At 39.9% G+C, this 14,107-nt stretch overlaps 1 protein-coding gene across 7 annotated transcripts in view; it reads right to left on the bottom strand.

Annotated features, from left to right (window-relative positions):
- Positions 1-14,107, bottom strand: part of ZNF521 (zinc finger protein 521) — a 266,677-nt gene that overhangs the window by 22,557 nt on the left and 230,013 nt on the right. For all 7 annotated transcript variants that reach the window (XM_045005464.1, XM_045005461.1, XM_045005462.1 and 4 more), the window contains 2 exons: positions 9,817-9,948; positions 7,324-7,439 (listed from right to left, as the gene is read on the bottom strand). In XM_045005464.1, coding sequence (XP_044861399.1) covers positions 7,324-7,439; positions 9,817-9,948 — 248 coding nt within the window. The remainder of the gene's footprint in view (positions 1-7,323; positions 7,440-9,816; positions 9,949-14,107) is intronic.

Below are 14,107 nucleotides of genomic sequence, written 5' to 3'. Positions count from 1 at the left end.
TGGGTTTGGGGTTTTTATTTTATTTTTGTTATTTAAACTTCCTCTGACACTGAAGCAAAGGAATTGGAGGAGAAATACTTTGAAGACATTTTCTTAAGTAGCTGAAGTTTGAGTACTTCCATTGTATCTCTCTTGAGTCCAAAGTAAAAGCCTGTTTGACTTTTTGGAGAGAAGTTTGCATTGAAAATTAAAGATTGTTCTGTCTTCTCTGGGCAGAAGTACCAAGCATCAGAAGAGACTGGGACCATATGAGAAGGTACACAGTCCAGAAGGAAAAAAAATATCCTAAAAGTTCAGCCCCCTGTTAAAAGCAGCTCTACGGTTGAGTTTGTACTCTGAGGCATGCAGAGGAAAAAATAAGAATCACAAATAATAATATTTTAAATTTCCATAGCACTCTCTATCTAAAGGCTTCAAAGCACAAACATGAATGTAATTAACAAATCACTACCCTTGCAATATAGGTATTACTATCTCCATTCTACTGATGGAGAAAGTTTGGTACAGGGTGATTCAGTGACTTGTTCAAGGTTCCCCAGAAAGTTAGTAGCATACCTGGTACTAGAACCCAGCTCTCCTGTTTTCCTGTCATCTGCTCTAACAGCTTGACTCTGCTTATCTACAAAAGGCTAAGGCCAACGTTTTCAAATTTGGTGCCTATGTTTTGAAACTTGAGTCCTTATTTAGGCACTTAGCTGCAACCTTAATAGGGGCTGTGGGTGTTCAACATCTGTGGAAATCAGGTGTTTTTATGTAGGTTCCTAACTTTAGGTACTTATGACCTGATTTTCTGAGGTGCTGAGGACCTACACCTTTCATTGACTTTAACAGCAGCTGCAGGTGCTCAGGACTTCTGAAAAACAGGCCATTAAATTTGGAAACTTTGGCCTAAAGCTTTTAATGTTAATTGGATTTCATACAGATTTCCTTTTAAAAAGAAGTGACAAGTTATTCCCCCCTGCATACTGGCCTATGGGGCCTACAAAGGCAGTATCTGTGCCCCACCCCCTCATCCCTTGATTCTGGGGAACTAGAAAGGTCAGAGATAATCTCTGATTTCATTTTAACAATGTTTCAAAGCCTTTTCTTTGTGAGAACATTCTTGAAAGTGATCTTTTAGATATGCAGGAGCCTGGCCATTGCACACCCTGAAGATAAGGTCTGAGACCTTGAATTTGACTTGATATTCTATGGGAAGCCCTTGTAGGGAGAAGGAGTCAGGTTTGATGCGCTCACAGTGGTCGGTGTTGCTGAGTAGATGAGCTGCAGTGTTCTCCACTATCTGGAATTTCCTAAGGTACATGCCATTGCTGTACTCCAGATGCAGGATAGCAAAGGCATGGAAAACTGAGGCCAGGCCACAATCCACCAGTATGGGACAAAGACTCCTTGTCACCTGTTTCTTGCCTTAGTTTCCATATCTGTAATGTGGGGTTTTTTACCCACCCCTTGGGAAGGCTGAGTCAATTAATTAGATAATGTTTGCAAAGTGTTAAATAAATGCTATGATTATCAGAATGCACACAAAATCCTTTCTGACTGGGCCTAGTGCCCAGGAACCCCAGTTTATTTTGACAATTATCACATGCAAAACTTACAGACCACAGCACAAGCAAAAGTGCTGCACTTCTACTGGAGGCTGGGGCTGGCCTGACCCCCACCCCCGTCACCTCCAACATTTAAACAATCTAAAATGAGCCAACTAACCTGCCTCAGAGAATCTTGTTGCCCGTCCACCCTCAATAAACCTGGAGCCAAACTAGGGCTGGCTATAGGCATAACACAAAAACTGGACACGAATTGGTTACCTTTCTTTGTTGGGGACTAGGAAGCCACAAAAAATTGTTTTGCAAGCCCATCCAAATGGCTAATGCCAGCTAGGCATAGTCCAACAATCCAGAAAAAAAACAATGCCAGGGAGGGGAAATTGGCTGACAAAAAAGGAGGGGGGGGGCAGAGGGGGAATCTCCTTAATGGGTTTTATCTCCTTTTATCAATAATACAGCACTGGGCTACAATAATTATAGATTTATCACTTTTCTCATTAATTAAAAGTTCAGTACTGTGGGTGACGGATGTAAAAAATGTATACTAGTATAGTGATTCAGACAAATACAGCCATGCACTCAAATCTCAGGTACTGGCGTTCTTAGGCCGTTAATACTGGGAGGTGTATATTCAGCTTTATGACTGTCTAGCTTGCAACTGGTTAGCTCATCTGATGTCCAGATTGATATTTTTAATTTAAAAAATATTAAAAGGTTATTTCTGAAAAATCCAGACTGCATTAAGCATGCAAGTACTATTAAAGTGTTACGTTTTAAATGAATAAATAGTTTTAGTTAAATATTTCTTCAATTTCAATTCATTTGACAGGCATAAAAATAACAGACAGGCTTTAGGATCCTGTAGAACCCATAAGCATGTACCAGTTACCAACCCAGCGGCCTCTTCAAGCATACCTTTCTAAGTCCATAACAGAAGCTTTAGATCTGCTTCCCCTCTAGAGAAATAAAGTATCCCCCAAAAAGTTAAAAGCAGGTTCTTCCAGTCACAGCAGAGCAACAAAGACTTTTAAAACCTGTTTCTGAACAGAAGAAGAATGCTTTTGGCAGGGGAGGGAGAAGAAAGGTCTGTTGAGATTATTAAAATTAAGGTCTGTGTTTTTCTGTGAAGGCTACAGAAGCTATGCCAGTTATTAGATTAATAATTAGAAAGGCAGCATTGTCCAAGGGATAGGGCACTCAACTGAGAGTCGGGAGACCTGGGTTCTATTCCCAGATCTTGTGCAAGTTACTCTGCCTCTCTTTCTCCTTCCATCCTTTGTCTAGCTTGTCTATTTAGACTGTAAGCTCTCTGGAGCAGAGTGCGTCTCTTACTATGCATTTTTTCCCCATTCCTAGTACAATGGGGTCCTGATCTCAGTTAGAGTCTCTCGGTGCTACGAATAATTAATTGGTAATTGCAAATACTCTTACTGAAACGCTTGCACAGGCCTTAGAGGGGACCTAAAACTAATAGTGTACTCATTTTCATTTAATATTGTTTCAATATAAATAATAACTAAAAAGCATATTTCAGGTCTGACTCGCAGGACAGGTGGTTTACTCCCCAGCTCATCAGAGGTTGCCTCTGAGGCGGCTGTTCCCAGAAGTAGCTCAAGACAATCTGCCACCGTAGGCAAAAGTTCAGTACACCTCACTCCTCATAGGCCTAGGGTGACAGATTTGGCTCGGCTGCCTCTTTGTCATGATGAAGTAGCTGCTGGGTTAAATTTGCGCGATGCCATTGTAACCTGGTGCACAGGGTCATAGCACCATTCAGGCTTGGCCCGGCCACCCCTCGTCATGGTGGGACAGTTGAGCCAAATCTGCTGTGCAAGGCAGGTGCCTAGTTTGCCTAAAGTTAGAGCAGCTCCTGGCTGTGCCATGAGTTGTTAACTGTGACTCTTCTGGCCATTTAAGAAGCAGTGGTATTATGAAAGTCCCTACAGGGAGTCCTAGTTTTTCTGACCAGAAGAATGGTAGCTGTGGATATGGCATTTTCATAGGGGTGGGGGAGTATAAAATTTGGCACTCCTCATTTTCATTCAGTCTGCTCTTCCAGACGTCAAACAACATGAATCAGATTAGCACAGAAAAAACTCTGCTGTGAAGATTTGGGCCCTATCAAGCTGCATATAAAGCTATAGGACAGCATAATGCATATATTGTCTGCATCCATGTATTCTCTTCCTTTAAATTGTCATTGTTATATGCATGCGTAAGGCTGCCATCCCCACAGCATCTATTCCCTCTCTGGTCTGTTTTTCTTACGTTTCCCTCATCACCCCAGTAACTGAAGTGCATTAAGTGACATGACTAGCATCTGTCACATGTAGTAGGTGCATAATTTTGATGAAACGCAAACAACTGTTCCCAAATATAGTGAACAAATAAATTGTGACCCTTTCACAACACAAGCTTAAAGGACAGTGATGGAGAAAACATAGCCAGTAGGCTAAATGCTAGGGATTCCCAGAGCCTGCAGCTAGTGGAAAGCCTGAACAAAGAGACGCATCTTAAAATGCATTCTAAATGCAGCCAGGTTCGTGCTTACACATATTTTCAGCAAGAGCAGATTCCAGAAGTGATGGCCTGCTACCTAGAATGCCCTACCCCCAAGTTCCACTGAAGATAGATAGCTGGAGCATAGGACAAGAAGCTGGTGTTCCAGACAAATGCAGGTGGCATGGTGAGACGCAGAGGCAGTCTCTGAGGTAACTGAGATCTCATCTATTTAGGGCTTTGTGCAGTAGGTAGTAACCAACACCTTAAAGTCACCCTGAAGTGAATTGGCAGCCAACACAAAAAAGAGGGAAGCACAGGTAGAATATGTCTATTTATTCAGATGTACTTTTACACCCTTCACTGGAAAGCCAGGTGCTTTAGTTAATATGAGTTCAAATATGCTGGGGTCAGAGAAAGCCATAAAAACCCTGTCCTAAGCCTTCGGCAGGAGTTATTTCTGAGGGGAGAAGATATTTGATTTGATTTTAATAAAAAAGAAAAAGCCAGCTGTTTAAAGCTGCTCAGGTTTAGGAAATATTAGCACGTTCCTGGGGAGCTGGATTAGTACGCAGAGGACAGGTGATTATATTATCTATCTTTATTGTAGATGTCATACAGATAGCTGTCTCTCTATATATTATATGCATCAATATTATCTACGCTATTTGTTTAATTGGTCTTTTTTCCCAAAAACCTATTTCAGGATCTGCTGTTCATATTTTTTCTTTCTTTTTTTTAATTCCTGTTTCCTTTCACCACTCTTTCCCTCATCTCCTCCATTTCCCCCCTTTGTCTTCTCTTCCCTAGCAGTCTCTCTTTTCTTCCTTTTACCATTCTTCAACTCTCCCTCCTCACCTCCCTATTTGTGCACCTCAGATACTGCAGTAATGAACAACAGAGCTGGTTGAAATTTTCTGACCAAAATTATTTTTAATTCAAAAATGTAGTTTCATCAGAATTGAAGTGTTTGGCAAAACAGTTTGGTTTCAACAAAATGTTTGATTTTTTTTTAAAACAAAAAGAACAAAAAAGGAAACATTTTTATTTGGTTTACCTTCAAATTGAAATTTTTGAGGTGTTGTTGGTTTTTGAAAAAAAAAATCTTTCATTAGATGTTTTTGGTAAATTCTCCTTTATCTCTCCCATCAGCCCTAAATCTACTCACTGTTTCCTTAATCCCAACCCCCTCATCATCTCCTCCACTGGATTAGATCCTTTCCTTCCCTAATCCACAAATTTGATACTCATTCACCTGCGGCCAGACTTTGTGCGTGAGTTCTGAGCTGGACTCTAAATAAAGCAGTCTTAGCATCTAGGGGATGGCTGGGAGATGTATCTCAGGTATTTGGGAGCACTACAATTGTGGCCCTCTGCCTTAACTTACATAGATAGCCAGGTAGGATGTTAGGGTGTTTTCACATAGGCAGGAACTGTTAGTGAAGTTGGTGGTGAGCACAATGGCTACCCCCTCTCCACTGGACTGCCCAGGTAAGAGGAGAAGACTACCTTGTAAGGACTACACATTCCCATCTATGGAATGTTCTGATGCAGATGACAGGTGAGCAGATGGCAGCACCCTTACCTCCGACACTGAAAAATGGCCTAAAAGGACAACAGACACCTACTGGAAGACATCAAAACTTGAGTGGGGTGAGAAGAAATATGCCAGGGGAGAAGACTGGGTGGAATGGTATCATGGGGTGCCAGACTAGATGGAAGTGAAGATGGTTTGTTCTGGACATGAGGGGAAGAGGGTGCTGGTGTCTGGGGCTAAATCAGAGGTTTTGCCAGAACCAGAACACTGCCACCTTGTCCCATCTGTCCCTAGACTGATTCCAGCCAAAGTTGGGAAACTGAAAATTAAGGCTGACATTCCAGTTTCTCACACAATACGGTTAAACTAAACTGTACAGGCACACCACCACCCAGGCCCTCCCACCCACACTAAAAGAGAAATACAACTTGATAGATTTCAATATCCAGTTCTCATACAACATACTGAGGCCTAGTGTAAGCTCTCAAAATCTAATTTCTTTTCCCACATAAGAAATCATTCATACTATCATTCTGAGTATTAGCATTAAGTATTAAATACATTAAAATTACAATAATTGACATGCTAAATGAGTGTGCGCACACACCTCCCCCCCCACCCCACTAGCTTCTTACCTCTAATGACAAGGATAAATCTAGCTCTGGTCAAAAGTGAAATAAATGGAGGAGGCTCAGTTAAGCTTCTTACAGACAACAGTCTATGTTATAAAAATTATAAACACCTTCAGTATAGTGCTTTGCACCACACTCTTCAAACAAAGAACATAAAGAGTAAAAAATAACACTATAGTAGAAATATATTTTCTTTATGTCATCAGCACTGATCCCCTTTTAGCAAATGGAGATCCTGGAACTTTGACTTCCAAACACTCTTCTGATAATATTCAAACGTGAATTAAAATTGTTAATGAACATTTGGTACTCTCATCTTCTGATCTTTATAAATGTGACAAGTCATTTCAGGAGTACTAGCAATGTAATGATCCTTTCCAAGAGAAAGAGAGCAGCTAAATTAGTATATAACCAGGCGTTCTTTTGACCTCTTTCAGAAGGTATACAAGATGTATTCCCCCCTCCTTCTGTCCTATTCTTCAACAATAAGAGAGTTCTACTGACCCTACAGACAGTGTACAAGAAGTAGAAGACAATGAAATACTCCTATAACTAATTTTATCTGAAGTTTAATATTTATGGGAGGCTGGATTGACCAGCAGCTGGACATAGGTACAGTATGCTACTGCATTCTGTAGCTTACTCTTCTTTTATTTCCACCTTCTTATGCCGCTCTTTCTTGCTGACTGCCAGAAGGAGAAGAGAACACAAGCTCCATTTTCATTCTTCTATTCACTGGCTGTTTTGGGTGCTAAATAGGAATGCAAGCTGCTCATTTCTCTCCTTTCCTCCCTTAAAATATCAAGAACACCAATTCTGAAACACTCTTGATCTCCACCAAACTACAAAGCAGGAGTCGAATGGTTGCCCCTACTGTCTAGGTTTAAACTAATAAGTCAGATGCTCTGTTATGATAGCTCTTACAAGTGGCATGAAATGCTACTCATGTGAGTTATACACAAGTTGTTTTTTGCTCTCTGTTTATATTTTCTCTGGTACCCCCCAACCCATAGTGAAGAGCAAGGAATGCAATGAGTCCAGATACAGAACACATTTGCTCAGTACTGCTACAGCCCCTGAATCCAAGTCCTCTTCATGAATATGGTACCTGCAGCTCTGTTTGGAAGAAGAACTTCTGCGGACACTGCGTGCAGTCGTAGATCTTGTCTTCTTGTCCATGGGCTGAGAAAATATGCTGCTGCAATTTGTTTGCTTGAACAAACACTGAAATGTTAAAACAACAGTGAGCTTTTCATTATTTAATTTCGTAAGTGGAAAGTCATTTGTAAACATTTCACCATTAATGCACAGTAATTCCAAGAGGTAGAATTAAGCTAGTACACTGTAATTTCACATTATACTGTTGCACTAATAGGCGCAACCAACACTATTCATCTACACAGTGAGGTCTCTTTTTTAAAAAAGGCATTGTACTAAATTTCTGGTAAAGAGACACCCCCCAAAAACAATCAATATAGTTCAAATATAAAGATTTAGAAATGCTATTTTCTCTTACAAATTATTTTAAAATGACCTGAAAGTCACCAAGCATACTATCTTGAAAATGAACACACATGAAACTTATTTCCTACCAACCAACAGGTCTGGAAAGCATAGGTTCCAAAGCCCCGCTTACTGTATTTGCCTAAAGTTAAAGCTAACAAACAGTTCTGTATTTAAATGTGCTAATGCTAAAAATTATATCCCACAGCTGCAGTGTGGCAACGTCTATGAATGTGAAACAGAACTGCAGGTAAATTCTCTTTGGATACTTTAAGATCAACTCTGCCTACACACTGAATGTAAGGGTTTCAATAATATAAACATGTTCAATTTTAATGACTACAAAACAAGGCCCTAAGACTGTGTAACAGTTTACCTAGGAGACATACTATTAATAATTAAATTGTATATGCCAGAGGCAGTGTTTGGGTTGGCAGCACTGACTTCTGATGGATGCCTGGTGCACTGTGACCTAAAAAAGTTTGCATCTACAATATTAATCTGTATAGGCAGGAAAAGGATTTATTAAAGATGCTGGCATTTGACTTTGACTCCACTCCTAATCATTAAAATTATTCTAATTTCAAGCCAACAAAAAATATTAGAATATTGTTCTTGTGAGTCATACATTTTAATCACTTTTCTCATTACCTTAAAAAAAACTGCTCAGATTCCATTTTCCATATAAAATGTATATTGGTGATTTTTAAATTCTTGTTAATATTCTAGCAAGACATGCTGAAATAATTTAATAGCGCATTGCTAAAAAACCACCACTGTTTACGATTAATGCTCTGTGTCTATTTACCCCATCAGCAAAAAGGAAAAAAGGTTTCACACAGATTGGAATCGACTTAGCTCCATACTCCTTAACACATTTTCCAAGGCTAGTGGCTCAAACATTAAAAGATTATTTTTTTATCAGGGATCTCGCTCACGTGGAGAATCACCAGTGGAGACCCTTTACAGATGCTAGTTTGTATACTGCATAAAACACCCCCAAAACGTGTTGTTAAACTCTTGGAATCCTTAGACACACAATATAAGAGTACAAGAAAATCAACTCCTTACATATGTGTGTACCCAAAGACAAGGAAAAAACTGTCGGACAATCAATAATAAAACCAAAAGACAAAGAACTGCCTCACTGAAAGAATTATTGAACGCAGATGCCTAACAGGCAAACTGTTGAAGGCAGAACTATACACAGACTCAGACAGGACTACGGCAAGCTGTGCAGTGAAAATGAACTATATATTTTTAAATTTTATAATTCAACAGAAATATGTAACCTGAACAAAGTGAGGTAATAATCAGTGCCAGCCACTCTATCTGCAAGAAGAAAAACTCAACTTTAATTTTCTTTTGTAGGGTGTACTTAAGGTTTATTGGGAGGGGAGCTGCCAAACAAAGAGGGATAAAATGAAGGTATTAAGGAGTCTATTTGCCTATCAATACACAGGCTTAACTCCCATTAATGGAGAACAGAAACCTTGAATGGCTTCCAAAATTAGCATGCTATTGATAGAAGAATACCCTAAGTGTGTTTTGTCATGTTTTGCTATAGATCTGCAACAGTCTCAGATTTTCATTTTTTTCAAATTATGAAGGTTCTCCTTTTCTAGTGCCAACAACTAAATTAAACTGGAGCATTACTGTTGGTCCAAAGGAGAACACTGCAGCATGCTTTTGGGGCCAAAGTCATCACTCCTTACCCAAGTTCTGCTCTCATTTACCACATTTTCTATAACTGGACAGTATATCTGGATGGTCATTTTTCTCCTTGGCAAGTTCAGAACATAACAGTGATGAAACCGAGGTGTATGAATGTAACAATCAGTTTTGCAATTCTGAAAATACAAAGTTCTGATAAATAACTTTGAAATGCAATTCATGTAGATGCATGCCTGACCTTCCATCAAGCCTGATTTTTTAAACAGTTTCTAATCGATATTACTAATGAGCACAAATCTAATATTGCATCCCAAAACTGACCTAAAGTCGTAACATGACATAAATCCTAAGGGCCATATAAATGAAAGTTCTGTATGCATAGGCTTAGGGCATGACAAGGAATGTACTGATCCCATCCGCCTACCTGTAAAGCAGACTGGACATTTGAAGGTGCCCCCCATTCCTTCAAAGCTGTGTTCTATCAGGTGGCACTGAAGTTTGGCAGGCGAGTCAAATGTTTGATTGCAGAGTTTACATTCATGGTTCAATCCTTCGTCTGGTGGAGAAATCAAAAGGAAGGTGAGATTCATCATGGCTATTACAAAGTGCCAAGTCCAATATGATCTATGGACTGAACAGTTTTTGTTTATCTAGACCTGATAAACCAGATGCCCCTAAAATCTATGGCTTCTGAAATATTCTTCATCTGCAAGGTTTAGGAGCATACAAAGCCAAAGATTTGGTACATATAATTGTCATTGGATAGAAATGCAGATGTATTAGATTTCACTAAGAAACTAGCTCTGGGACAGGGAACATACATCCCTAACAAACCCACCCAATCACAAATGAATATATTTCCAAAGGAGTGCACAAGGAATTAAGTGTTTGGCTTCTATCAGCAAAGATGTGAATTGTGTGCTTAAATGATCCTTCTGCCACTCTCAGTGGTATTCCCCCCAGCCAGCATGACAATGCATAGGCTTCAACCACAAACCAGTTTTTTATAACCTATATAAACCCCACTCCAGTTTTCCCTTCTCACTCCAGCTCCTAGTTTCTCTCACAGACAGCTACCAAACTCATACCAATTTTTCTAGGCTCTCAATACCCTTTTGGATAATCATAGATTTTTTTCCTTTACTCATTATTTTTCCTACAGGCTCAGAAGCCCCTCACTGTTCCCTGACATAGGCTTTCCGGGCGATATCACATGGCCTTAAAACCCTTCCCACTGCCACCTACAGGTTCCCCATGCTTTCTTCCACTCTCTTCCACAGGCATCACTCCTAGCTTTAGGCAGTGAATGGCTCTCCTACTTAGAAACAGTTGCTAAGTAAGATGCGGCTTCCAGCCCTATTGCAGAGGGGTCAATTCCCATAGCACGGCTTAGAAAAGGTCCTTCTGTATGTCACTAGTGTGTTACAACAAATAACATTGATCTAGCAGGTAAATACAATATTTGATTACTAAAAATCAAACAATAACACACAGCTTGGCAACCAACTAATCTCTACAACATTTCTTAGGTAAAAAAATGATTTAGGAAAGCCCTCTCTCTATCTCAAATATATAAATGTCAAACTGTCTACCTTCTGCTTAAAACAACACTGCCTAGAGTGATTAGTAAGCATAATGACCAACATGCCAAATTGAAAACTGCTGTCGATAGTGAATAGAACATACATAACACACACGAGCTTTTTTGTTTCTTTAATTATATTAGAAAATTCTTCCAATTAATTTAAAGAAAACATGTAATGGAACTTGTAAACTGAATGGTGTCATACAGTCAGTGTCTCAACCTATCCCTTAATAACTAACCAGAATTGAAATCATTTCAGTTGTATGCCTGGTGTTTTTGTTAGGCTGAATTACTCTGAAGGCTAAATTCAGCCTTGGTATAAGCAAGTGCCAGGGTAAGAATTTGGGGGGGAGGAAGGGGGAGAAAGGGAATAAAGCGTAACTAAGCTACTCAGGACATTCTAAATTTTAAAATTTCATAAGAGGAAAAGTCCATTGTGTATTTGGGGCTGTAGCAAATTCTTCTTGAATATAATTATCTAAACGGTTTATGAATTCTTCATATTGAGAAGATTCATATTGAGAAGGTGTAGAGCAAAACCTACAAAGCCATAAGGATTACACTTTATCTTAGGGGTTCTCTCAATTAAGTAATCAGCATTAATAATATAGGCATGCACATAACTTTGCTTTTCTGACAGGATAAAACCATGTTTTTAACTTAGCTGTGAATATAGAAACTTTTGGTCCTATTTTGGCTCTTTAAAATTATTGTTTATATGCTTCTCTTTCCCCTTCTCCCTTCTTGTCAGTCATCATGCAGCAGGATAGAGATTCACAGGGATAGCCAGGCACACACCAACAAGCAGAGTTTTAGCTTTTCCCATAGCAATTTGTTTTTGTTCTTTACAAAGTCCTTTATTAAAACACTGCTAGATTTTCCTATCTAACTTCACCCACTGAAACAGTGATCATAGTGTATTGAAATGGCTCATCTATCTTGGGAGACTATATATGCTAGGGTCAGAAGATCATAACTTGCTTGTGCACAAAGTTCATGTATCTAACTTCACCGTGATCTGTGCTCTGCTGGATGCCTGGTATTCTATCCAAAATTGATCTAGAAGCCTAGTGCATAGATGGGAAGGGGGGGGGGAGGAGAGGGCTATCTGAGCTGTGACATCTTTTATAAATCAGTGTATATAAATTAATAAATATTGAACCCAAAACATCTTCCATCCTCAGTGGGGATGCTCAGTTTTAGTGGATACTCAAGAAGCTGCCTAGGTTTTTCATCCTTCTGCCAACACTGCCAACCCTCTTTAGATTCTGGAATTGCTGTTCAAAGATAAGCCCTGCTCCATCTAATCACCACAAGGGTGGGCAAGAAGCCAAAAAAACATCTGTTTGGAGGAGGAGAAAAAGGGTTTAAAGGCAGCAGCATGCACAGAACTCAGCCACCAAGAGGACTGGAGAGGATTTCTCCATCCCAGCCCAATGGCTACCATGATGGAGGACAGCTGTGTAAACACAGCAGGACAGGGCCTGAAACAGTAGCCGAAGTACTGGACACCCTGCCCGATACAAGACAATTAAGAGGTATGGTCATAACATGTGATGCATGTTTTACAAGGTACTCTCCCACAAACAGGCAGGCTCCAGCAGTGGGTGCTGCCGAAGAAGAATGTATTCTCAGCAGCCTCACACAAAGCTGGTGCTTCTCTTTCTGAAGATCCTGAACTGGCATTCTCCACCCCTCCCCCACTAAGAAATAGGTATTGTCATATTAGATCTGACCAAACATCCACCTACCCAGTATCCTTGCTCCGACACTTGCCAGTACAGGTATTTCAGAGAAAATCCCAATAATGGACAATTATGCACTAATAAGCCTATGGGGGAAGTTTCTTTGTCAACCTGTCCATGCTGATGTACAGACTCACAGCAAGTGGGACAAAGGGAGCTCATCCCTGGCTCTTTCACCCATCAAGGTGAAAATAATCAATGCCGAGCCTTGAAACACAGAGTTAGCATTGGCAAATTAATGGTGCTAGTCATTCTATACCACTAGCACCTTGAAGGGAAATTTCTCAAAACATCCCAAGGGGATATGGATTCCTGAACTGAGATACTGGGAAATAGCGGAATTCAAACAAGAATGGGATATGGAATTCTCCTTGCATGGTCCACAATAATTATCTTAATTAAACATGCCAAAACATGAATTCTGATTTGAAGAATACCTAATTTTGGCTAATACAATGTTTTTACTTGTTCAAGAAGAAGTTGGTCCCTGTTAAAAATATGACTGTTATATTTCCAGTATCCCTGAGATCTGTTGGTCACAAACATTAAAATTACTTAGCCTGCTTTATATTGCAAATTTCATTTTCCTAAAGCCTTATAAAAAGGGATTAAAAAGTTCACTTCACCCACTCACCTCTGGCAATGGGTAACTTCCCCAGGCAAGAACCATCAATGTCTGCAGAATCTAAGCTTTCTGTTAAAAAATAAATGTGCCTAGCCCTTACAGTTATGAAGATCACATTTAAAACGCGAACAAATTTGTTTTCTTCCTACGTCTGTAGCTTTGGGATTTTCTTTACATGGGACAATTTTTTCACTCCAATATTGACATAAAACTCACCATGTGCTCCACTCCTGGAATAAATGGGAAATTTCCACTTATTAAATTCAAGAATGTGAGAGGGCATAACTTAAATTTAAGAGGAAGGAACATAGTTAGCACATAGCACTGGATTAGGAGTCATGAGTTCTGGGGTTTCCCAGCTCTGCTACTGACTTATTGTGTGACCTTGGGCAAATCAGTTATTCTGTTTCAGATTATCCATCGATAAAACAGGCATAGTAGTTTTTACCTAACTCTCAAGGGTGTTATGAGGTTACTTAATTAGTGACAAATTATGGCTTTTAATAAGACTACCATGACAGAGGAGGGGCTCTGCATCAATGCTGGATCCTACAGGCATTTTGGGACAGTGACTGCTGAGACACACAGAAGACCTCTGGAAACACCAAGGGAGCACACATCAAGGTGATATCTGCCTTTCAAAGGTGCAGTGCGTGTGTGTGTGAGTGCGGACACTGTCCCCTCCCCACATTTCTACTGGTTTTGGTGTGATAGCTAGTGCAGAGGAGGGCTAGGTCATTGCTCTGCCCTGCTCTGCTTC

This window comes from Mauremys mutica, chromosome 2, assembly GCF_020497125.1.
Source record: "Mauremys mutica isolate MM-2020 ecotype Southern chromosome 2, ASM2049712v1, whole genome shotgun sequence".
In the NCBI taxonomy this organism is placed as follows: Eukaryota; Metazoa; Chordata; order Testudines; family Geoemydidae; genus Mauremys; species Mauremys mutica.
Note: the sequence above shows the minus strand (reverse complement) of the source record. Positions and strands in the feature narration are given on the sequence as shown.